Here is a 26,460-nt window from a genome sequence, read left to right on the forward strand (position 1 = left end):
AGCTGAGAGTTAATGTATTTAAGCAATAGCTTAGATTTTCCATCTGCTTTTTTGTCTGCTTTCCCAAATTATTTCATTTTAACCATTTGTTCCTACACTAAATGGTTTATGCCAAGTATTCACTATGGCTTTTGTAGTACTTATGTTTATTTCTGTCTTGACGTTCATTATCTTTTAGCTGTTCAATCTCCTTACTGTGATAATCTGTTGTTGTATTTACTTAACTGCTAGTGTATGGCATTTGAAATAAGATCGATGATTCAGATCTGACCAGGTTAAATAGACTGGAATGAGTGTTCTTGAGGCTTTTCTAGAATAAAATACATGGATTTAGTGTTACACTTCACTTAGTGGTACTACCTATGTCTTAATTGGGCCTTTATAAATAAACTGTAATGATAAAACAGGGAATTTATATATTATATATATGTATTTTATGTGTATATATGTAATTGTATACATATAAATTATATACAAATAGTATGTATACATATATACACACAATTTATAAGATCCTGTATTTCTTAGTAAAGTTGAATATTCTTGATTGTAGATTTTCAGACATTGAATCAATTAAAAACTAAAATACATTAGTGATCCAGTTCATATATAAAAAACCAGGTTTATGAAAAAGGTGATCACTTTAGCCAGGTGTATGACATTAGGGAATGCTACGGTAGGAGACTGAGGTACCCATGTCCTGCCTTAAGGTATTCAAATTCAGTTAAAAACACAGCCACACCAGTATGCAATGAAAGCAACCAGCACTGAGTTTGCAACCTCAGGGATAAAAACAAGTGTAAAAAGTTATTTACAGCGTAAGTTTATACTTAGGATAAAATTGAGAAATACAGGGGCCAATGCCAAATGTCCATCTTTCTTATATATGAACTCAGGGAAGTTTTGCAGATACCAGTATTTCTGATTATCAAAAAAACACAGCTGGTCAAGGATTGAAAAAATTGAAAACTGTCAAGGGGTGCCTCGGTGACTTGTCAGTTAAGCATCCAACTTTGGCTCAGGTCATGATCCTGTGGTTTGGGGGTTTGAGCCCCACATCAAGGCTCTGCTGACAGCCTGCTTTGGATTCTCTCTCTGCCCCTCCCCTGCTCACACACACTCTCAAAAAAACAAAAATCAAACTGTCCAGTATTTAATACCAGCTAGCTTTATCTTAAGCTATATTTCTAGTTTTTAGATTCTTGAGATTAATGGTTAGGACTCCATTAATACTCCACAAGTGTCAACATTCCCGCTTCCTCATCATTTTCCTAGTTAGGCCTCAAATTGTGTCCTTTCAAAGTGCTTCAGATTCCCAATACTCTGTCTCCTCACGCTCTTGTATTCCTTTACCACCTGCAAAAATCAAATTCATCTTTCAGCACTCACCTGAAGTATCTCCTTCAGAAGGGCTTTGATGAGCACTAAACCTGAATCAAATACCTTTTGTTCTGCTTCCCAGGAGTCCTCTGCACATCTTTGATATCTCTGTGTTGCTGTGATTCGTTTACATATCTTCTACAGAGACTGCAAGCTCCCTGAAGGCAAATACTGTAGTTTTTTTTTGTTTTGCTTTTTGGTTTTTTTTAAGAGAGAGAGGGAACAAGAGGGCAGGCAGGGGAGAGGCATAGAGAGAATCCCAAGCAGGCTGTGCACTGCCAGGGCAGAGCCCAATATGGGGCTTGAACCCACAGACCATGAGATCATGACATGAGCTGAGATCAAGAGTCAGACACTTAACTGAGTGACCTAGGTACTTACAGTCTTTCATTTCTGTAATCCTTCATTCACTGCATGAATAAATGAATAACTGAATTAACAAGTATTATCACCATTAGGGAGAGGAGTGGATTTATTCAAAACTACCAGCAGGCTGAGCCCATGTTAAAGTTTATTCTCAGGCTGAAACTAACATTGATTATTTAGTGCTAATAAAGTACTAAGTTATTTAATGAACGCTACCCAAAGATATCATAATTAACAGTGATCATTTCCACACATAACCAAATGTTTTGGGCAGAGTCCACAGATAATTACAGGCCTGACATGTTCTCATCACACTTTCACAGTGTAACTCTTATATATACTGATAAAGTCAAACAAAATATACCGGCTGAATAATGAAGTTTAGTTTGCAAGAACAGAGGCATTTTAAGTTTAGGTTGCATTTAATCCAGATTAGCTGTTACACTGTGTTGTTTTGTCTTTTTGGGTTTTTTTTTGCCTATATACCAGATCAATAAAACCCAGAACTCTTAATAAAGGGGTTTAGGAAACCCATTTATTTAGAATAACAGTACTGTACAATATTCTGCCATTATGTGGTAGAAAACCAGAACCTAGGTTTGATGTGAATGCTGAGGTCACAGATTCTGTGTTTTATCAGAATTAGCACTGAATGTTACATTTCAGTAAGTCCTTAGAACATTAAGAGAAGTTTAAGAGAATATTACGTTAAAAATTCTACTAAAAGCAATTAGGATCTTTTCAGAAGTGACTATAAAGATTTGTATATGTAAATGCAGTTTTATGATTCTCTTAAAGAATGTACCTGAACTTCCGGACACTACAGAGCATTCTAGAACTGACCTGTCTCGTGATTTAGCAGCACTGCATGAGATTTGTGTGGCCCATTCAGATGAACTGCGAACACTCAGCAATGAACGGGGTGCACAGCAGGTAGGTTTTTGCCAGCCTTCACTAACAGTGATGTTTGATTAACACTTAAGCAGAATGTCAGCATAAAACTGAGAGGGAATTTGCTGAGTTATGGTCAAAACTGTTCTCAGTTACATTTTTAAGAATCTGAATCATAACTCCACCAAGATCTTGGCAAAGGAATAGTGGACCCAGCCTAAAATTATGTATGTTTGATACTGCACACTGTGACCTCAAACGATGATGTGTTTCACACACTTCAGTGATTTCTGAAGATGGCAAATGAACAATGGAGTCAATAGTGAGGTGGCGTTTTCTTTGTTTCTCTCACATATGCAGTGCATGGCCAAGTGACTTGCAAGCTCCAGATTCAGAGATTCTGGAGCATGGTGTGGGAAGATGCCATGTCTATTAAGCTCTTCCTGAGTACTGTCACTAGCCTGGCCATTCATTTGGCAGGGACCCTGTAGAAGAGATTAAAACATTGTGTTTGGGGACTCTGAGTTTTCTTCAACCCCAAATCCTCAAGTTTAGATAACACTCTGGCTTATTAAAAGCTTAGGCAGGATGTGTGTCACTGGCCTCCTTACATGTCCATGGTATGTATACTGTCTTCTCCCTACCTGGTGCAGTTTATTATGGACTGCCTTAAGTTAAAAATAAAATTCTTACTGGACAATTTGACTAAAAAATTTTAGGCCTAGTCCTTTTTCTTCCATAATCTTAAAGTATTCAGTAGGCTGCAAATTGAATGTCCTTCCATCATCTTACAGGGTTTAAGATGTATGTGTCATTTATAATAAATGTTTTCTGGAAAGATGTTCTATCCTAGGTAGATAGGAGAATGCCACACAAATGAATTTACTTACTTTAAAAGTGTACAAAAATACTGAGTCAAGGACTGAATAGAAACCTTTACGGTTTCATCTTCTGAGTAGAATGGTTATTATTTTTTCTTTTGAATTGATAATGGCTTTTTACAAGTCCAGGTTCCCTCAAATTTGACCAAACTGTTACCTATTAACTAATTATTTTTGTACTGTTCTCTTTGTTTATTTAGCATGTACTGAAAAAGCTCCTGGCCATAACAGAACTGCTTCAACAAAAACAAAACCAGTATACAAAAACTAATGATGTCAGGTAGCAGCCTTCGCCCAAGTGCAGCACGCCCAACACGGTAATTCACGTCAGTATAATGTCTCCTTTGCTCTTGCCAAAAAATAGCACACTTTTCCACATTCCAGTGATGTGTGAGCTATGCAAACAAAATCCAAGATTCTGCTGGTGAGTGTGCCAGCAGCTTTTTGTAAGCTATCTGTGCAGGATATTTGCACTTTTTCCACATACGGAATCAATCTTTACCAACTTCTGAGCCTTGGTGTACAGATCACCTTTCACACAACAAAATGCTATGACTGTATCTTGAACTTGGAAAATGTATTTTCCCTACATCCAATTGCCAAAAAAAGAACTATGAAACCAACTGACAAAAAGGATTCTGTTGACAATTGAGGATAACTGGATCACTGACTGTTCTTACTGTAACTCCTTCCTCATTAGGAATACGACCGTTTGACTGTTCATTGACTATTTGTATTTACAGTTTCCAGAGTTTGCCATTATAATAGGAACAATCTTTGCTGTATACTTTTTTAAAATACTGTGCTATTTCTCTTGCTGGAACTGTTGAAAGAAAATATATAGAATGGATCTATTGCTCATCAGCTTTATTTTTTAAACATACCACTTATTTTGTTGGAATTGTCAAAGACTATTTAGATCTCATGATGCTTTCGTTACATGTTTACAACAGTAAATAGTTTGAATTCAATAAATATTATTGGTCGTTGTACTGATCAAGGCATGTTCCCCATTCATCCATTGTATACATTACCAATTTATTTTGTGTTTAAAAACACCTGGAATGCTTTTGTTGAAAGTATTCATTTCCAAACTGATGTTTTTAAACAGTTCTCCATCTTTGAACTTCTGACTACTTGTTCTATCTGCTGCATATTTAGTTTGTATAGTTTTATTTGCTTCTGTATATGTATTTTTGTGAAGTATTCACAAGGGTTAAGTTAAAATAAAACCAAGGGATATCTTGAATAACTGTCTAAATCCAGCTAAGCATTTCATTATTTTCTTTCTCCTTCAGGGGCAGTTCAAATTTAGTACCAGAGCAAGGCCTAGTAAGAAAAAGACAAGTAACAATTCCTTCCCTCCTACGATGGTGCAGGAGGGGGAAGGCACACAAAAAGTAGTACATGGCAGAAAAGCCTTCTGTGGAGGCAGGTGAGCAGTGGTGTTCAACAGCCCTGTGCTCCTTTCTCTTGGTGTCAATTTCATTACTTTACTTTTCCATCACTCCTGCTTAACGGGAGTATCCCACTTGGGTTACAGGATGAAGGATAGACCAGAAGGGACATGGAGCAAAGAGGTCCAAATTCTAGCACTAGGCAATCGAGTTCTCCACCACTGATCACATTTTAATGCCACGTTTATCTTTTAAGCTGGAATAGGAAACGTCATTTACCTTTGTAGGGTGGAACTTGCAGTAACTAGTTGGGTCAATGATGAAATAAAGCCTCTAAAACTTTTAAAATGGGGCTGGGTAGGAGACATTGCAGAGATAAATGTGGACCTTGCTCAGATGCCAAAGCTTACTGACCTAAAAGACAAACAAGGTAAATTACCAACACTTCGCAGTGCTGTCTAGAGGCTAGCAGCACTGCTACATAACTTGGAATGCACTGGAAAATGGTCAACTTAAGCTTCTTCTATTCGACTTTTATAAAATCACACTTAATGAACTTCATTCCTCATTCTAAAGTGAGAAGGAACTAAAAATAAAAAACCTAAAATATAAAAAATTGTTAGAATATGCATATAGTAAATACTGTCCTCAAATACTGAGATGTAATTAAAATATACTCTAAATGGAAGGTGCAGCCTGGGATGCACAGACATTGAGAAAAGCTGCGTATCCATAACATTCAGATTCACGGGCTGAGTTTTGCCGAATTCCTTCAACCAGTATTCCAGAAAAAATTCAAGAGACATCCATAATTTGGTTCCAAATTATGAATAAAACAGAATAGTAAAATCACAGTTAAATACCTGAATACTATTTCTGTCCAACATTTATTAACACTTAATATAGGCAATCACTATTCCAATTAATCCTAGGAAACATAGGTGATTATTTTCCACATTTGCACCTTAGGAAATTGGCACAGAGGTCTGTGGAGTTACATTTAATATCAACTCCCTTCAATTCGAATTAAACTTCTTAAACATCTTTAATTTGAAAAATTCTTAGTAACTGTAACACCTATCTACTGGTTAATAGCAACTTAATATTTTTATTGAGACAACTATTCAAGACTGCATATTTACCAGGATGCCTGGGTGGCTTCCAATTGGTTACACGTCCCAACTTCAGCTTGCATCACGATCTTGCAGTTCATGAAGTTCAAGCCCTGCATCAGGCTCTGTGCTGACAGCTCAAAGCTTGGATTCTGTGTCTCCCTCTCTTTCTGCCCCTCCCCTGCTCTGTCTCTCGTTCAAAAATAAACATTAAAAAAATATTAAAAAAAAATAAAAGACTGCATATTTACTTGATTTCTCTTTTAGAAACCTATTTGGTAATGTTTTCAGGTAACTGAGGAAAACAAATACTGACTACCACTTGACAGCTGAAGCGCATTTTGTAGTTCAGTAGTAACCTACAAAAAGCTAAGTAGATCACAGTGACATTTGAGAAACCATTTATATAAAGGCTTGTAGAGAGTGAAAAACATTCCCTAGCACATTTAAAGCAGACTACTCGTTTTTTTTTTAACTTTTGTCCTTTTCCTTAAAAAATAGGTTTGCATATTGTAATTTGTTTTAAACAATACAGGCAAATAAATTACAGCTTTCACTACTATAGAAAGATTAATTTGATATTAGTCATGATGGGGCAAGACTATCTAAACCAGGTGCTATTCTGGCCCCTTTGAAAAGGTTTTATTTCACATAAAGCTATCCTGAAAGGGAAGAAAATTTAACAAAAATAGAAAATTTACTATCTTTAATGCTTTCACGTCATTTCATTTTTAAATAAACTTAAATGCCAGATAGGTTTCATCCTTCTGTTGATTAGTTAGCATTGAAAAGTCAATTTCAAATGGTTAGAGAGAATCAACCAGGTCATCGTCAGTCCATTCTTCCTAAGAAGGAAAGAAAATGTAGTAAGAATAACATTACACTGAAGCATAACATTAATGTTTACTTCCTTGCCTCCTTTTAAGAAAATGTTCTACTTTTACTCTGCTGATTATAGGAAGGTAAATAACCCAGGAAACTTTGTGGTAGTTCAATCTTAGAATAATATGGCTTGGTCTTACCAGACTACACCAATGACGAGTAAAGGTTACAACTGTGACCTTTTGCCTCCTATTAATCTATATCTAACTTATAAGGTACATTTTTTTAAAAAAAAGGATAAGAGAAGAATCCTGGGAGAGTCAGATAGCAAAAATTTAGCATGTTCTATTTCTGCTGCCTTCCATAATCACAGGAAGAATTCGTCAAGTAACAATCATACTGCTTCACAATAGGCTAAGATAATAAGAGAATGTACATAAAGAAGGGTGCAAGAAAATGAAAATGAAGGCTTTCAAAGCCCACACCTCTCTAATACTCATGTTCTGGAATGATAAAATCTTAACAGTATGGTCAGACCAAATTATACAACAAGAGTAACTTAAAATTTACCTTTGGACAACATACCTCCTCATGTTTGGGTTTCTTTGAGACATAATCATCATCTTCATAGCCTTTCCTCTTCTTCCTATGATTGAGCAACCATCAGTAAGCAATCGAATACTGGTAACAAAAACTACAAAATAAACTAGCAAGGCTGGTAAATGGTATGTATGTATCTGCTGAAGAACAAAGCCTGCATAAATGGAAAGAGATGAACTATGACGGATAGGAAGACAGTATCTTTCAAATTAATCTTTACATTCAATGCAATTCTAACTAAAGTCCTAATAAAGCTTTTCCTGGAACCTTTCAAGTATAACTCTGATGTGTGAAAGACTGCAAAAATAGCCAAAGAATCTGAAAGAACAGTGTGGGGCCCTTGTCCCAGTTATCATCAGAACACTATATATAAGAGATATGGTAACTTAAAGTATGGGATTAGCAAGATTTAAATAGATCAACAATCAGAGCAGACAAGCAAAAAAACAACTATACATAGGAACTTAATATACAATGAATATTTAACTGAGAAAAATTATGAATTTTTTAAAAAGTGACTAGCATAACATTACTGATTTTAAAAAATGAGTATTAAGATTTCTACCTCAGAACATTCATGAATAATTCTAAATAGTTTTGACAGCTAAACAAAAAGCAAAATGTAGATTAACTTAGGGTAGGAAAAGGTTTTGAGATATAAAGGTGTAACACAACACAAAGTAAAACAGAAGAAATCTATCACAAGGTGAAACAGAAGAAAACAGGTGTAAGATATATTTGAAAAGTATATAAAATATAAAAAGAGCTACAAATCAAGAAGATAACACCAGAAAACCACTCAAAGATTATAAGCAAGCAATACAGAAGTAGAAATATAAATGTTGAACACAGAAACATCAATGCCTCACAGTAATACGGGAAATGCAAATTAAAATACCAAGGTAATCACTTTTTTCACCCAGACTGATAAAAGTTAAAGATTCATACTATTAAATGTACAATATGTATGAAAACAGTAATGAAGAGAAAACAACAAACTTCCTCATACACACATGCAGAGAAAATGATGGCAAAGGTAAACCACCTAGAAATTACCCCTGAGGTCACAAGTGGATTTGGGTTTTGATCTAACAGAACTTTGGTTTACCTGAATCGGCAGACTTTAATAATGACAATGTAGTTAGTACTTGTGTAATGGAAAAAAGATAAAGGAGTTTATTTATAAAGAAAACAAATATTTTATCCTAACGTAATGCCTGTTAAGTGTGGTCCATGGACCAGTGCTAGTCAATCCAGGAACCATTTCCACTATGCAAGAAGATTAAGTACAGAAACTGAGTGTGTGTTTAGAAACTTTTACAGTAATTTTGTTGATTTTATGTCAGTTGAATCTAATAAAATCTAAGCTTATATTTTGTCTATTTCATTTTTCTAGTAATTTATTGTTTGCATTTTATAATGTAAGCAATATATTTGCTTGCATTTTTAAAAGCACCTCTCAAGTACTCATGGATATGCAGAATTTGCTTGACATAGTGTAAAGCAGATAGTAACTTGGGAGTAAGAGGTAGTACTCTGGCAATTCAGAATTTTGGCTTATGGGCCGGGCCATTCAGTTACCTAGCTAGAAGGGTAGATTAATAGTTCAGTGGTCTAATCCAGAGGGTGGTAAATTTTTCTTTAAATGGCCAAAAAGTAAATATTTTAGACCCTGTAGGTCATACAGTCCATTTCTGTCACAACTAACCAACTCCAGCAGTAGTGTGAAAACAGCCACAGACAACATGCAAATTAACGGGTATGTCTCTGGTCCAAGACCAGTCTTTCTAAAAACAGGTGGTAGTTCACATTTGGCCTGTGGGCCAGAGTTTGCCAGCCCCTTCAAAATCTATGTGGAAAGAAGATGATCAGTGCTGTAATAATTTTACTTACCAAAGTCAACATTTCTTTACTTCTCTGTAACCTCTCTTTCATTCCTATGAGTTACCATTGAAACCCAGGAGTGAAATCTACCCATTTTAAGTCCTATGCTAAGCCATGCTTTGCAATTATACTTATGAATATAATAAAGTAGACCCATATTTGGCATGCTTCATAAATCTCCTACTACCACTGTGTACTTACACAGTTTGACTCATGTGTACCTGGATCTGAAGGCCATGGAACACTGTTCTGGTTTCAAATTATCCAATTGAGTATATTTACCAACTACAGAGATAACATCTTAGATGCATCCTTAGCTGTAAGATGCCAGGGCACATTCCCACTAAATACTAACAAGTAAGGTAGAACCTTTGAATCAGAATGCATTCCACAGAAAATAGAAAATAGTTTTTCCATTCTTATTATGTGTCTGGACGCCCAACTGTTCAAACTCCTGAAAGATTAGGTTTGAGTGGATCCTTCAATTTGCAAAGCATCAAGAACCTGAATTCTCTAGCTGCCACACTTAGCCTACAAATTGGTAAGATACCTTACAGGTCTTCCTTAAGTATAAAGTTTACCACTGAAAGAAAATAAGCCAACTTTCCCTACTCTACCTAATAGAAACCTGGAACAGTATACTTGTTCCCTCAGACAAGGTATCAATCAGACCTGCCAAGAACCCAAAGATTAAAAGAGCAAGAAGAGGTTCAAAGACTCCTGAGAAAGACTCTAGAGACCCCACAAGGAGTAAAAGAACGGGACAGGGCCTGCAAGCCAAAGAACACATTTAGTCATAGCAGGAGAACTGTATTACGAAAACCAGACCATTACCTCGTGTTTATCCTGTTAGAAATGTCCACTCAATTAAAAAAATCCAACTTAAGGAGTAAGTCATTTTTCCCTGCGAAAGCAGTTACCAATTAAATGACTTATTTTAAGGATGAGCTAGACTTGACAATTGTTGAATAACACATCTACTTACGTAATTATGTTAAGGGCAAGCTCAGCAGAGTGACATCTCTCTAACTTCTGTTTCAGAACAGCAACTTCTTCAGATCTGGGTGGTTCATATTTTTTTACCAAGTTTCTCATACCTAAGTGGATAAAAAGATTTATAACAGATAATAAAAAGTATTTTCCCATAAGGGAGCGGAGTACTGTCCCACCTTATAATGGGAATAACAAAACTCTTGAAATGTGATTATTATCAGGATTTGCATTGCTCTGCATTAAAATCCAACGAACAGCACACTTCAAGTAATTAGAGCTGCCTGCTGGTTAGCCCATATCACATACAGCACAAAAATAACCATGTTCTACATTCTAGTCAGTTTTTTTCCAAATCCCACTATGGTCACTTTCTGCTCAGGTTTAAAGCTTTATAAATCCCATGATTTAGTGAACATGCTTTGTTTCCTGCCACCAACTGTATTTATAACATTCTGTCCTACAGATGGTGGTCCATAGGTTATACTTCTTATTTACAAAGGAAATCACTATTAGATGACATGTAATTAAGGGAGGATGCTTAGTAAAATGTGCCAATGGTCCTTCACTTCAACAACATGCAGATCCTATACAATAAAGCATCGCCAAGAAAACAAAAATGTTCTCTTCAGGCTAAAAGCAAACTACTTTGTCAGTGACTTAATAATTGCAGAACGATCCTCCACCCTGGTCTGTTAATATTATTCAACTATAATAAACCTAAGAATATAAACCTCAAGATTTTTCAGGGGACTGATGAGAGATCCAGGGCTTATTACTAGCTGGCCACATGCTCAAATAGGGAGAGCTACTGGCTTATTTCATACTGCAAAGAATGGAGTGTTTTCAACTGAATACTGATGACTCCGTACCCTGAGGACAGTATCTTTGTTCCAAAAACTTATGAATAAGATACCTTAATTATCGTTAAAGCTCTGAATGTTTTGTCAAGAGCTATCCTTCCTTCATGTTAAAATAGTGGAGTAAATTAAAGATCCTTGAGAAGAAATCAGTAATCAATTGTCAGTGTACAAGGAGCACTGTGGCTTATCTTTAAGGCCCATTTTACCCACTAAATTCCATGATCCTAATGAAGATCTCTAGCCACATCACAATTAGCTTTGGAAGTGAACCCTCTAGTGGTGTAACTGAAGACATACAGTTTTATGATTCATAAATCACAAATCCATCATTCTCAATTAAAGAGGAAAGGAAGCCCTCAATTTCAAGGAGAGAATCAAGGAATGATATTTACATGCTCTGAAGCATCTTAACTTTTAAAACATAAACAATATAAAAAGTACACCCATTTACCCATTTCTGCAATAGCGATCTTTATGCTATTTTATTGGTTTATTATTTCAACTGCATATTTAATTAGCAAGGACAAATACCACAAAAAATTTGGGGGACAAATACAACAGACTGAATCCTAGAGCTTAGTGGCCATGCACATTCAGTGCGACATGGGCAAGAAGGAAGGACAGGGCTGGCTGATCTCTACTCAACCTTAAGACAGGGTTTCTCAACAATGGCACTCAGCAGTGTCAGTTTGGGCTAGAAAATTCTCTGTCACGAGGGGCAAGATTTGTTTCCCAAGTCTGCTATTCTCTCACAGTTCTGAAGCCCAGAAGTCTGAAATCAGTTTCAGTGGGCCAAGATCAAAATGTCAGCTGAGCCAGGCTCCCTCTGGAGGCTCCAGGGGAAAATCCAGCTTCTGGTGGCTGCCAGCATCCCTTGGCTTGTGGCCATATCACTCCCGATTTTCAAGGCTGCCATCTCTGTGCTCTATCTTCACAATGGCTTCTCTGTCAAACGTCCATTCCTCTGCCTTTCTCTAACTAATAAAGACTCCTGTGATGCATTTATGCCCTACCTGGATATCCAAGATAATGTCCCCATCTCAAGATCCTTAACTTTAATACATCTGCAGAGACTTTATAACAACATTCACAGGTTCCAGGGATTCAGACATGGGTGTCTTTGGGGAGCCACTTTTCAGCCTAGTGAGACTATGCTGAATTATAAGACGTCTAGCAGCATTCTTACTTCTACCAAATAGATGCTGGTAGCAGCCACCACCACGCCAAGAGTTCTGACACCAAAAGTGTCCCAGATAATGCAAAAATCACACCCATGGCTTCTGTAACACCAACGTGACTAGCAAATGACATGTATAAACTAGTTAAAGCTGATTACAAAACAGAACACCAAATTTAAGTATTATCTTTGATTTGGTTCCATTTAGATCTTTTTCTGTGCCTACCACATATCTGTGCACACTTGAAAAGGTCTGTTTTGAGTCTTAACCCTCTCTGAATCTTATATTTTCACTCTCCTATTAAGTCTATATGTGTGAAAAGTACTTCCTTTAGGGTACCTTCTATTTGTTCTCCACCAATGTATCCTTCATGCCTCCATGATATATTAATTCAGTGAAGGTAAATCTAAACAATAATCTATGTCTCAAGTTAAATATCAAGATAATATTTATTTAGAAAGCAACTTTGTAACAGAAGAACATTTTATAAAAGTTGTTTCACTTACTTTTCATTATATCTAGTAACTGTGACAAGCAAGTTCTGTTCTCTTTCAACATCAGACTTTCTGATAAATAACTGGTAAAGAACAGAAAAAAAGTTTTAATCTATTGAACACATACAGCATCTTGAGTAATATGGCATCATAAATTAGTTTCCTCCACATTCATTTCATCAAGGTCAATTTTAAAATTTACTTTAAAAGTATTAAACAACAAAACTTTGAACACAGAACTATAATCTATATTAGTCTTAAAAATTTAATACCACTCAGTTTAAAGGGTGTTTAATGTTAAGACTAATTTGTCTAAATTTTGTAATATATATGCTTTCAGAGAAAAAATGATATGCAAATAACATTAAAAGTATCGATTATAATTACAGTTAAGTGCTTAATATACAAACCCTATGGATCTAACTTCATTTGACAGGTGACCAATCTGAGTCAGAGGCACAGACAGGTCATGACTTTGTAACTTGCCCAAAGTTATAAAGATAGGAAGAAGAAGAGCTGGAGCCTGGCACTAGGAAGGCTTCTCTCTCCCCTTAGTATCAAGTGAACTCTTCTTGGTACTAACAGGTATTCAAACCAGTTAAGAATATCAACTTATGCTTTACAAATCTTTTGTATCATATCTGCAAAGAGTCCAAATCAAAAGTGTTAATACTTTTCTATAAGTGGATGTAAAGCCCAATTACCTTTCTCAGAACCAATGACAGCAGCATGAAAATACAATGTCTACATTCAAATATTTAGTTATTCTGAGCTTGATCTATAATTGATAAAAGCCCAAGTGAACAGATTCTTGAGGTGTAAGTAATCTTTCAAACACAAGTGCAAAATAATTAATTCCTCTGAAAAATAGTGAAATGAATAAACGGTGAAATACAATTACAACAAAAGGAAGACAATTAAGAAATTTTGTTGCTATCTTTTAAACTATACAGATTATTTACAGGTTATTATGTAAGTCTGACAACTAAGGTTGATATTACAACTTCATCATCTATGATGGGAATTAATTTTAGATATAAAAATGCATTTCTGGTTATCAGTAATACTACCAGTTTTTTCCTTTTCCTTTTCTCCCTAAAACCCGTCATACTTTTGGCATCTTCATTTGTTTTGTTTCATTCTTCCTTTCCTTTCCACCCCTTAATCATAAGGGTGATACATTAGGTTCTAAGAGATAGCTGACCAGACCATTTGCTTCTATGAAGCTTTAAATTAGCAACTCGATCTCAATCCTGAATTAGAATTTTAGTATTTTGATGAAAAAAAATTCAGTAAAAGAAGAAAACTCAGAACAAGAGAACATCCTAGGAGTAATGATCTAAAGCATCATCCAGAATATAACAGCACAAGGGCTTTCCCTTTTTGAAACCAGCAATAAATGTAAAGGCAACTCCAACATATCCCCAAAGTTTGCAAAGTAAATGAGAACTTAAAAGTGATTTGAAAATATTTTCTCAAAGTAAAAAAAAAAAAAAAAAAAAAAAAAGCCCACAAGTTTATATTCCCTGGGAAATTCAAAAGTGTATTTAATTTACAAAGAGCCCAAATTACCACAATTTCAGTTTTGGCTATCTGAAATTATAACTACACTTTCAAGGTGACATAAACTCTCATTTGGACTTTAGGATGCTTCATGCCTCTTCATCTACTTGAGGAAAAACAGAAAAATCTCACCATTGGAGAATCTGCATATACACTGCATAAGATACGATGCTTAAACAAATTAATCAAACATTTGGTTAGCGGAATTGTGGAAAAGAGGCTTTCTCCTCTTCGAGGCTGGAAGCTCCACACCTAATCTCCAAAGACATCAATTATCTGTGGCTGTCTTTCCTAACAAGAACAAGGATTTAGAGCTCTGTTCATGTTAACAGCACAGTGCATAGTATATAGGAGGCGCTCATAAAAAGTTTTGCTTAAATAAGTGGAGGTATAGATTACTTTGGGATTAAATGTTTAGATTTATGCACATTTGGTGAGCTGTGTTTGTGGAGAAGAGGCATAACAAAAACCTAAGCCCACAATCCCTTACCTTGGATTTGTTTTGAAATACATAAACTGTTCATGTTTTGGAAAGGGAACCTGGTGAATACTCCATGAAATGTGAAACAGTCCAGTGATGTCTGTGGAAGGATACCTATTATCCGTGACACTCATATTTGTGTAAGGAAACATATACATACTCCCATTAAGTTGAATAAAGATGAAATCACATCTGTTCATGTCTGCTGCCACCATTATCAAGAGATTTTGAAATTATGGATGAGGGGCTTATAAACGTGTAGAACAGTTAACGTTCAGAAAGTCTGATCATCTTTCCTCCTCAGCTTTTTCCAGGAATAAAATCAGGCTGAACTTCAAAGGCCACAGAGAAATTATTATAAAAATTTTACAAAGTCTAATTTGCTACTAGCCTGTGCTTAAGTTACAATTCAATATGACAATAATGCTTAATTAATCTGTGCATAAGGCTTTGTTGTAAAGAATCAAGTAAACTTAATTCAGGGAAAGTGCTTATCGCAAAGCCGAGTTCACAATGGGCATTTATGTATCAGCTATCTATAGCTCAAGTGCAATTCACTCGGACATTCCCTCAAGTATTATTCATTCCCCAGTTCTTTCCTGAATTCCACATGCCACACACACTCCACAGCAGGAGATAAATGATAAACCAAGGCAGATTATTTGCTGTGTACATGCTGCTTACCAGTTTACAAAACTTGTCCTATACTGAGAGCTAAGCTTTCGAGGATCACCGGATTTACTTCTACTTTAGTCATAAAATGGATCCTCTCAGCTCTAAGATACTCAATCTTTAAAGATTTCCTGAAAAGGTGATTTCATTTCCATTCTCAGTTGCCTTCACCAACCCTCCCAACCATAGTAGATATAAAGGACTATAGTCACAAAGTGAATTAATTTCACTTAAAAACTCAGTCTCCAAGGAAGGAATAAACTGACTCAGCAAAGTTAAAACACAGATCAGTACCTTTCCATAGTAATTCCTGCTCGAGATGCACTAGATAAAATGGCAGTCAGGGCAATTTGGGAAGGTGTGTATAAAAGGTAAGCATCTGTTAATGCAATTCTATTAAGAAAGTCATCGGCTGTTTTCCTCAACATCTCTGGATTCTCCATCATGGGGTAGCGAGTCTAGAAAGGAAGTTTGTAAATATTATCACTTCTGAGATTTAATGCACTAATAACAGTTCAAAAATATTTATATTAACAACATAATGCTTAATAGAGCATTCTTTTATTTATGAAATTAACACCCGAGCTTAATCGTTCCATGTAAGATTGTTTTGTATGCAGCGCCAGAATGTACCAAAAGTGCAGTCATTAAATTCTGCATGTTTTAAGAATGTGCTTTTCCTCAGGGGCTTCCACACTTTTTTTTTTAATCACAACCCATAACAAGAAATACATGCTTTAAGATAATTTATCTAAACTTCCTAGTATAGTACTTGGCACTATGCCGATTTACGTTAATCCCTCTCTTTGTCCTTTTCCACCTGAAGAGGAAGGGGAGAGAGGTTTGAAGTTGACCTAGGAAATACACAGTCCAAGGTAAACGCTTCTCAAGGCAAACCAGATGATTCAGCTACAAGGCCTTTTAGGAATCAAAGCACTACCTCATCTTGATTTGAAATTCCTGCTACTTAAAGTTTAGTTTTGGGAAGAAGTCGATGGAAATGGATCTTGCTTTGATTACAGAATGCTTTTTAGAATATGCCCAAGAAATATGGACGATCTAATATTTGCTAAAAACTCTTCTTATACTTAAGATGAACTCTAAATCCTAAATCATCAGGTCTATTTCAAATATCTACATCAAGTCCCAAAGCAGTAAGAAATTTCTTCTATACCCTCAACAAAATATCCAGAGTCATTTGTACCATCACACCCACATCTTACCATTCTGAAATGCCTGACCGCTGGTATGACAAATGAAGACATTCCACTCTGGCCACAGTGCTCCTTTTCCCAATATATTTGCTCAATTACTTCACAGCCATTCTCTGACTTCCTCCCCAGAACCTCTGGTCCCTTATCCCGCTGTTTGCTCCTACTCATCACTGGTCCTCATTTCCCTCCAGAATTTCCTGCCCCAATATGCTGTCAACATATGTATACTATACCCCGATTTCTGAGTGTTGCTACAGAAAACAATACCACCAAGAGTCTTGTAATATTACTATAAATTCAAGTTCACTGACTCAGGGCTTTTAACAATTATGTTCCACAGAAAATTTGTTCTCTCATTTTTCAGCAACTGTGTTCAACGTTTTCCACCTGTCTCAATGTCTTTGATAATTTTCTGAAACTCCAACACTCTCTGTAAATGATCTCGGCTTTTAAGAGAGACACTCTTATTTCCTGTCAGCACTAGTCCCCCAGGCGTAACACTGTCCTCAACCCATATTTCCCTCTTTCTGTCTGTTAATATAAAAGACCTACTATTCTCTCAAGGTCAACTCTGCTTTGAATCCCATGCCAACTACTTCTACCGTACTCCAAAGAGAAACCTGAGCTACTTACTTTTCACTCCTTCCTTTAAGCTTTTTCTCACTGCTCACTGTCCTCATCAGTTTCTTCCACAAAGCAAAACACACACAAAAAAAATCGTCTCTCTCATCTCTTTTTAGGAGTTCCCCCATCTTCTCAATCATTCATCTTTTTCCACTTCAAAGACAAGCTGTTTAATCCATGTTACACCTACTTGCTTGCTCACCTTCTATGTATTCCCCACTGGTTCCAGCCTGCTTTCTTTCTCCACACTCAACGGAGACTAATTTCACAAAAATCACAAATGGCCCTTCTGGCACTAAATCCAGCCGACACTAACCTTGTTCTTTTACTTTGCCTGAATTCTGAACAGGCCTGGAAAGGAGCCTGTGCTCATCTTCTAAAAGTACTCTTCTTCCCTTCAGTTCTCCAAAAAGTGCTATCTCTCTGAATATTCCTCAGTCTCCTTACTAGCGTCTTATATTTCTCCAACTACTCTTTAAATGGTCCTTACGGCCAAACCACTTTAAATTTTCCAAGAGCAACACCACCTATATCCATTCTGATTTAGCCTAGCCATCTGCTCTGATCTCCAGACACACGTGATGTCTTGCAGCTATTAAAAGTTATGTCCTCAACCAGATTTATCAATCAACCCCCACCCCTCCACCATCCACAAATCTCTCCTATGCCAGTGTTTCCTATATCAGGAAGCAAACCATCATCTACCTATATCCTTAGGCCATAAACCTGGGGTTCCTCCTCTGTTCTCAATCTCTATTATGAAATCAATCCCCAAGCTCTAGTGATTCCGCCAGGATTCTGTCCAGGAAGCTCTCTCTGTATCCACTGCCACTATCAGAGTCAAACCAACCATCATCTTTTGCTGGACTACTTTATCTGATTGATACCCCTTCATCCGTTCTAATCCATTCTCCACACTCTGCCTGACGCGTGCATATGTGCAATAAATGTATGATGCAGACTGATGCAAGGGCTTGCCAACAGGACTTTTTTATTAACTGCAAACTTCATCATGCAAATCCCCAGACTTAAGCCTTACAACGGTTTCCCACCGCTCTACTCAAAATCCTTAGTACCACCTCCACAGTAGAGACTCTACCTCCCACTCAGGCAGCACTCTGTGGCAGTCTTCCCCCTCTATCTCTAAGTTCTGTTTAGGTTCTTTAGTGCACCATGGTTTCTTAGATCTGGGCCTTTGACCAAAGAAGTCTTTCTGACTAGGATGTTCTTTTACTTAATTCCTACTCTTGCTCTGAAATTTCACTCTAAATGACACTTTCTTAGAACTGTCTTCCTTTCTCTCAACCTGCTATCTCATTCTAAGGTATCCTGTATTTTTCCATCTGTAACAATGAGCATACTGAATATATGACTGTCTCTCCCATTAGACTCTAAGGCCTCTAATAGTTGAGGGTGTTTCTGTCTTCATCCTCAAGAACAGTGTTTTGGCATATGGAAAGTGCCCAAATTTTGCCACTCAATTGAGATGAATGAACCAGTTTTTTACTTCCATTTTGACTTCACTCCCACTTTTCAAGTCCTCTGTGAGGGCAAAAACAAAATAGCTTAAGTTGCTTTTGCGCATGTTTATCTACTTATATTTTTGATGCGTATATATTGATTCAAGTTCACAATGCACTAAAACTAGAAATCACTTAGCAATCTTCTAGTTTAAAATTAACATTTTTTTGTGGTTCTTTAAATCAGATCCATGACAGTATACTCCAGAGTTAGGAGACTTAAGTTCAAAAGCATTACTCTAAATTGACAATAGTCCTCATTATAGTTCTTTGACCAATATTTGCAGATCTGCAAAATAAAAAGCTCTGTAAGTGCAGCCCAACAATCTGAGTTAACAAGCCTTTCAGGTGACACTCAACTTTGAGAACTAATGATGTGGAAGTCCACGCTAAACTCATGTTTCGGATGAGCTCATGTTTTAACAATCAGGATGAATAAAAATTATAACAAGATTTCATATTCTTCTGGTTCAAGAACTATAGCAAAGGTGTACACTCTACTAGTTTACCTTTTATATCAGTAAGATTACCTTTAAATCAATGAGGAAGCCCTCAAATGGTCTATAAGGATTGTGGACAATAAGGTGGAAATTCAGTTGTTGTATAAGAAGTAGTTCGTATTCCAAAATCTGTTCGAGTGCCTTCTCCTGTCCAAGAGGACTCTCCCGCAGATTTCCAACAAACTGTGGACTAGATACATTGAATTCATCTACTTTGCAGGCCAAAAATGCACAAGTGAGCCTAGAGGAAAAAACAAAGGGAAGGGAATGGTATCTGTACAAACTTTGAGAAATACCTGAATATTTTATTTCTAAAAATAGGTTCTAAAAATGCATAATATTAATAAGCGACTACACTAAATATTGCAAGAAATTTATTTAAAAAAAAGAGAAAAAGAAAGTTTCCTGTTCAAACTTTTTATCCATTAGGAGACTATAAAATTAGGTTGAACTATATAATCTTGCCACAGCATTTAACCATTATTGACTACTATTACTGGCAGTTTTGTACAGTTCAACATAAATATCTAGAAAAATAACTGAAGAATAAAAGTACTCTGAATCATGAAATGTAGATGAACACAACAGTACACAGAGGTGTACCTGGGAAGGTAGGTTAAAAGAACACTGGAAGGCCATCAGTGATGTCTCTGAAAGCATTTCAATAGGGATTATTACCTCAGGAACTAACCTATGAAACTCTCATGGCTAGTACCATAAATTTCAGGTAAGAAACTAGTAAACAAATTACCACAAAAATCAAAATTCAAAGTAACAAGGGCCTGACCTAGACTAGTAGAAATGGAAATGAAAAAGACAGAAAATAAACAGGGACAAAGTCACTGACAGCAAACTCTTTGATGAGTCTCATGCTAACTTCATCCTTATGTTTAAGGGACCTTTATTAAATTGAAGTGAATATGGAGCTACAAGACTTGTAAACTAACTGATGTACAAAGACAGGAGGTACCACAAAGGATTCTCATTGGAGCAACAGGGAGAAGAAAGGTGTCACTAACAGAAAGAGATATTAGCGAAGTTAGTTTGAGAAAAACAGAATTTAAATTTGGACAAGCTGAAGTTCAGATGACATCAGTATTACAGGGAGAAAGTACTGTAGATATATGACAAGTATAAGGATAGTGGAAATTCAAAACAGAATACAAGTCTAAATTATCATTACGAAGTCATTTTTTCCACAAATAGTATAAAAGACTTCTTAAATGAAAATCAATAAAGTAGAATTATACTCACATTATTATCCGGGGGTGATATTCCATTACTGAATTATTAAGATAAAAACGCTTGAAATACATACAAGCTGTACCCTAAGATTAAAAATACATACATTATCAGAATCCACTCACACATACATGTTGTTTTATTATAAGTTTTAAAAAATTTATTTATGCAAAGGTTTCTTTAAAAAAGTTACCCATGCACAGGCGCCTGGGTGGCTCAGCCAGTTAAGCCTGACTGCAGCTCAGGTCATGATCTCACAATTTGTGAGTTCGAGCCCCGAATCGGACTCTGTGCTGACAGCTCAGAGGCTGGAGCCTGCTTTGGATTTTGTGTCTCCCTCTGTCTGCCCTGCCCCAAATCATGCTCTCTCAAAAATAAATAAATGTTAAAAAAAAAAAAAAGTTACCCATACAAAATACCAAAACTTCTTAATTCTTCTTTAATCCTATAAATTGTGACGAATTACTATAGAAATGCCACAGCCAAAAGACCCTTTGTTGTTCCTCCTCACACACCCTGGGTTATCTTTCCTATGGGCACTAACTTAATTTCAAAAAGTCTATATTTATTATTTTTTTAAGTTTATTTATTTTGAGAGAGAGAGAGAGAGAGAATGAGACTGAGATGAGACAGTGCACGCACAAGCAGGAGAGGGACAGAAACAGAATCCCAAGCAGGGTCTGCATTGTCAGCGTGGAGTCCGATGTGTGGCTCGAACTCACGAACCGTGAGATTATGACCTGAGCTGAAATCAAGACTCGGACACCTGACTGAGTCACCCAGGCACCCTGTGTGTATTTATTTTAGACTTGAGAATAACAAAGCCACCTAGATTAGAAGAAACCAAGAAAAACACACAAATATTCACAGCTTAAATCAGTCAATCTTGTCAAAACATTGACAGAATTAACACAGTTGGGGCAATAAACCTTCTCTCTAAATCCGCTCTGGGTCTGTGTGATAGATTCACGATCATGTTGCCAAACTAAACAGAAGAGGCACCTACCAATTATTGACCATATCCCATTTCCCAGACTCTGTGCCAAGCACCAATCTATTATCTTTTTTATTCCTTACAACAGCTTGGTGAAGTATTGCCATCTCCACTTTATAGAAAAGGAAAATGACTACCAGTGAGGTTAATGGTCTTGTACCAGGTCACACATCCGATGAGCAATAGGGGTGGATTCACCTAAGACCTGCCTGTACTTTTAACCACTATGCAATTCGGCTAGAACCAACAAGATAAACACTTATCTATTTTTAGATAGGAAAAAGACAAAACAAAAAAAAAACCTTTTCTTTTAAATATTTTAAAAGTTTAACTTTGTCGTTTTATGTGAAACAACAATAAAACTTATCAGTTATAAATAAGCACGTTATAAAAAGACATTCCACGTGGCGCCTGGGTGGCGCAGTCGGTTAAGCGTCCGACTTCAGCCAGGTCATGATCTCGTGGTCCGTGAGTTCAAGCCCCGCGTCAGGCTCTGGGCTGATGGCTCAGAGCCTGGAGCCTGCTTCCGATTCTGTGTCTCCCTCTCTCTGCCCCTCCCCCGTTCATGCTCTGTCTCTCTCTGTCCCAAAAATAAATAAACGTTGAAAAAAAAAAAAAAAAAAAAAAAAGACATTCCACAAATAAGTTTATTCAAGAATTCAGTTTCTTCATCTGAAAAGATCACATAAACCTACTGCCTTATGTTATAGCACTTTTATCAGAAAATAACAGAACCAAATCTGGAGACAGAAACCAATCAAGGCCATCTGATATTCTTCATAAATATTTTATCTCTCAGATGAAGATCAGGTGAACTTAAAAAAAAAAACAAAAAACAAAAAACATCACGAGTACTTTTGAACTTGGTATTTCCAATATACTTCAATTTATATTCAACTTTGAAAATGGAGATTATTTCCGGGGCACTTTGAGTAGCTCAGTTGGTTAAGCATCCAACTTTTGATTTCATGGTTCATGAGATGAAGCCCCGTATCCAATGTGCTGTCAGCACAGAGCCTGCTTGGGATTCTGTCTCTCCCCCTCTTTTTGCCCCTCATTCGCTTGCAAGTTTTCTCTCAAAATAAATAAATATTAAAAAAAAAAAAGGAGATTATTTCCTGGGAGGTTATTCTCTATTGACTCGTAAGTTATTCACTCTATATAACTTTGAAACTTAAGATAGACTTTCACTCAAGACAGACTTTCATATTTGATCTTCACAACAAACTGGCAGGAGAATTATGAAAAAATATTTTATACTCCTTTTTTTCTTTCAGCTTTTCAACCTCAGCTGATGTTCAATAAACAAGAATACATTCTAAAGGAACAGTTACAAGGACAGTGCATGTAAATCCATATAGCCAAAAAGTCCGAACTACTTGTTTCTCACCATTACCATACCACAGTAAACACACACACACACACACACACACACACACACACACACACACACACACGGAGTTCTTACAACCAGACATCGGAAACAACCACAAGACAATTTTTTACCAAAAGGTAAATCTCCAGCTTCTCCTAATCAAGGCTTAACAACTTCTTATGGCATGAGTTTTAGCCGGTGCATCTGATTACAAATGATGAACGAATGCATTATTTCAAACGTGTGACAGACTTAAAAAGGCACTAGTCTGTGTTCTACTCCCAGCTCTATTGCTCGTTAGTTGAGAAGCTGGAAAATTATTTAATCTTTTCTTTCTAAGATGAAGATGTCATGACCTGTCTAGCAGATCTCAAAATTCTTCCAACAATGAAATGAGACCTGAAATACTTTGTAAGAAACAATACAGAAATTCCTAAATTAAGGAGTTTATAAAAAAATAACACAGAGTGACAGAAATGTGAATACATAAATTACATATTTATATAACTAAGGTGCATTTTTGACTACAGCAGATGGAGAACTGAGTTACACATTTAGAAGAGTCCTGATTTCAGAAGTCAGCGAAAGGACATTATACTTCATCAGTATCATAACTTACCACAACAGACCGTGGCATTGCTGGCTTAAACACTGAACAGAATTCTAATAATCTCTTCTCATAGTATTTGCAGAGCATCATTTCTTCGTGAGGCTCAAGAAAGACTGGATCGTTTGGAAGAACCTTTAGATCAAAAGTTACAGCGAAAGTTCAACGAATTCAATAATCTTAAAATACTATTCTCTATCCAGATTAAATTTAGTTTTCATCTTCAACCAAAGGGAAATATACCACGTCACTGTTTTTCTTTATAGAGCTACCAATTATTCCACAAAATAGCTTTAGTAAAATATTTGATAAACTGAACTATACCATCATTTCACAATTTTTCAGAATGTCGGCTGGATAGTTGCTTCTTCAGAGAAAAAAGAATGATGAGTGTGTGTGTGCATATGCTCACAAGTTTGACATCAATTACAAATCAAAAAGAAGATATACACTGTCATTGGCTGGAGAGCTCTCAACGTCCCTTTCTCAGTCATTAAGTCACACAGTTGAGGTAAAAATCAGTAAGTGTCTCAAGGACGATTCTCACCCTTAAAACATTACCTCCTAACTGTCTTTATACACTCTTCTACAGAATACACTAGATGGTTAATAATATAACACTTTTACAACAAATATCCACTAGGTAGTGTTATTGGTTTAATTATGACTACCAAAAAAGGGTATGTTGAAGTCCTAACCCCCCAGTACCTCAGAATGTGACCTTATCTGGAAACGTTCTCTGCAGATGTAATTAGTTAAGACGAGGTCATACTGAAGTACAGTGGGCTCCTAATCCGATACAACTGGTATCCTCATAAAAAGAACATGCCAAGATACAGATACAGAACACTATGTAGAGAGAGACAGAAAGCCAAGTTACATTGTCACAAGCAAAGGAATACCTAGGATTATCAGAAGCTGCAAGAGCAAAGATCCTGCCCCAGAGACCTACAGACAGCATGGTCTGACAACTTTATCCCAGACTTCTAGCCTCCAGAACTGTGAAATAATAAACTTCTGTTGTTTTAAGCCACCCAGTTTGTGCTAATTTTTTAGGGTAGCCCTAGGAAACTATCACAGATTCTAATTTTACAGAGGTAGTATGGCATTGTGGTTTAGAGCAGAAATTCCGGAACTAGACTCCTTGGGTTCAAATCTTGGCTCTGCCACAATGTAGCCCTGAAAAGTCACTCAACCACTCTATACTTCAGTTTCCTCAGCTGGAAAGCAAGGATAATAGCAGTATCCACTTCACGGGATAGTTATGAGGATTACAGGAACTCACTAAATGCTGAGAATAGTGCCTGGTACATACACAGCGTGGTATGTACTACTTTGCGTAGTACAAAAATTAAGCAGTATGAATCAGAAGTGAACTAAACGGAAAAGTACCTGAGTACCAAAAGGTCTGAAACATGGAGTATTTGATGGAGGGAAGCTTGTACTAGAATAGGTGGTGCAATTTATGAAAAAAGATTAAACCGGCGTGAGTTATAAGAGAAAGGATTTGGCTGGCAGGCCCAAACTCTAAACCATCCTCAATTGGTTTGTGCTAACCCGTCTCCTGTTTCCCCGCGTCCACCCTGCCCCCGAACCCGCCCAATACATTCACCACCAGGTTTCCTGAGGTCTCTTTCTACAACAGAATCTGAAAGGTTAATTCCCCGTTTAAATTTTCAAAGGTTCCCCCTCTCATCATCAAAAACTCAAACTCCTCACTTCAGCTGGCAAGTTTCTGCACCTGTTCAGACCTTCCGCGACACAGGACCCTGAGCATTCCAAGGCCCCGTCCGGCAACTTTCGACCTCCCACTTTGCACCTGTGGCTCTGTCCGCGCGGAACTTCCTTTCCCATCTTCTCTGCATTAACTACTGGGGAAAGCCTTCCCTGACATGGCCTCTTAACAAACGAAAGCCTCTGCTCCCGCACCACGTTAGCTTCCTACAAAGACCTTCCTTCGCCATGTTACTGATTACTCACCTGCCATTCGACTACGTTAAGGGCGTAGTTCGTCTCCTCAGCCTAAACACCTGGCAAGGTACCCGTCCGTTCGTTAAATAAACGCCCCGCGCGCCAGAGACGAACGGGCGGGGGAGGGGACAGAGGTGTGCAGGGGCCCCAGGGAAGGCAGGGTGGACAAGGGAGGGCGGGCAGCAGCTGCTCAAGAGTTTAGAAGCGAGGGCAGGGGACCGGCCGCCGGGATCCTCACCTTCCCGTTGGCGACCGCTTTGCATTTGAATTTACGGTTGGCGTCCGCCCGCAGTCGTGCTAGCTGCTCCTCACTGGCGAAAGTCCAGTGCCGCTTCTGGCTACTGTTGTGGTACATCGTGAAATCCCAGAGCAGGGCCAGGAAGTCTGGAGAAAAAGACCCCAAACGCCACAACACGGGGGTGGGAGATCACCTAAGCCCCGACCACTAACCCGCCGAAGCCGAGCGCGTCAGTTCGGCGGGCGCCGGCGCGTTGACGTTACGATCACGTGGTACCTCCGTCCGCAGTCGCGTTTCCGGAGCGGACTAAGAGGAGAACACCCCGCGGGTCCCTCCGGCGGGCGCCTGACAGACAAGTGGGCGGAGTCTACGGATACGCTCCTCCTATCTGTGAGCTTAGCCTCTAAGCTCCGCCCCTTCCCGACAAAATTTAAAGGAGAAGCGACAGGCGGGTGTGGAAAACCAGACGGAAGTTCCATGTAGAGGCCAACATGAACAATTCACAGGGGGAATAAGTGGACAAAGGGACCCGGGAAAGTGTCAACTTTTAAATAGGGTACATGAGGAGGTGACATCTGAGCAAAGACTTGAAAGACTTGAG

General features: G+C 37.4%; 2 protein-coding genes across 5 annotated transcripts in view; one reads left to right on the plus strand and one right to left on the minus strand.

Annotated features, from left to right (window-relative positions):
• Positions 1 to 4,783, plus strand: part of RASA1 (RAS p21 protein activator 1) — a 117,692-nt gene extending 112,909 nt beyond the window's left edge. The window contains 2 exon segments of the mRNA XM_043593261.1: positions 2,545 to 2,679; positions 3,719 to 4,783. Coding sequence (XP_043449196.1) covers positions 2,545 to 2,679; positions 3,719 to 3,802 — 219 coding nt within the window. The 3' untranslated portion in view covers positions 3,803 to 4,783.
• Positions 4,371 to 26,208, minus strand: CCNH (cyclin H). Of its 4 annotated transcripts, none has more exons than XR_006299266.1 (10): positions 25,860 to 26,162; positions 23,663 to 23,785; positions 20,687 to 20,760; positions 19,463 to 19,673; positions 15,869 to 16,032; positions 12,871 to 12,941; positions 10,319 to 10,430; positions 7,420 to 7,495; positions 6,058 to 6,872; positions 4,371 to 5,329 (listed from the first exon to the last, which is right to left on the minus strand). XR_006299266.1 is itself a non-coding variant. In XM_043593264.1 (10 exons), exons 3-10 carry the CDS (start codon positions 23,741 to 23,743, stop codon positions 6,834 to 6,836), a joined length of 828 nt encoding a protein of 275 aa, XP_043449199.1. In that variant the 5' UTR covers positions 23,744 to 23,785; positions 24,359 to 24,499; positions 25,860 to 25,970; the 3' UTR covers positions 4,371 to 6,833. The 4 variants fall into 4 exon arrangements, 3 of the variants coding, with proteins under 3 accessions (XP_043449199.1, XP_043449197.1, XP_043449198.1); XM_043593264.1 differs by adding an exon at positions 24,359 to 24,499 and having other exon boundaries at positions 4,371 to 6,872; positions 25,860 to 25,970; XM_043593262.1 differs by having other exon boundaries at positions 4,371 to 6,872; positions 25,860 to 26,208.
• Positions 26,209 to 26,460: the final 252 nt, after the last annotated feature.

This window comes from Prionailurus bengalensis, chromosome A1, assembly GCF_016509475.1.
Source record: "Prionailurus bengalensis isolate Pbe53 chromosome A1, Fcat_Pben_1.1_paternal_pri, whole genome shotgun sequence".
Classification (NCBI taxonomy): domain Eukaryota; kingdom Metazoa; phylum Chordata; class Mammalia; order Carnivora; family Felidae; genus Prionailurus; species Prionailurus bengalensis.

Coding starts and splice junctions, on each gene's coding strand:
- CCNH (XM_043593262.1), bottom strand. CDS start 25,976: ATGTACCACAACAGTAGCCAGAAGCGGCACTGGACTTTCGCCAGTGAG. Junction 23,786..25,859: donor AAGCGGTCGCCAACGGGAAG/GTGAGGATCCCG, acceptor TTTGATCTAAAG/GTTCTTCCAAACGATCCAGT. Junction 6,873..7,419: donor AGGAGGTATGTTGTCCAAAG/GTAAATTTTAAG, acceptor TTTCCTTCTTAG/GAAGAATGGACTGACGATGA.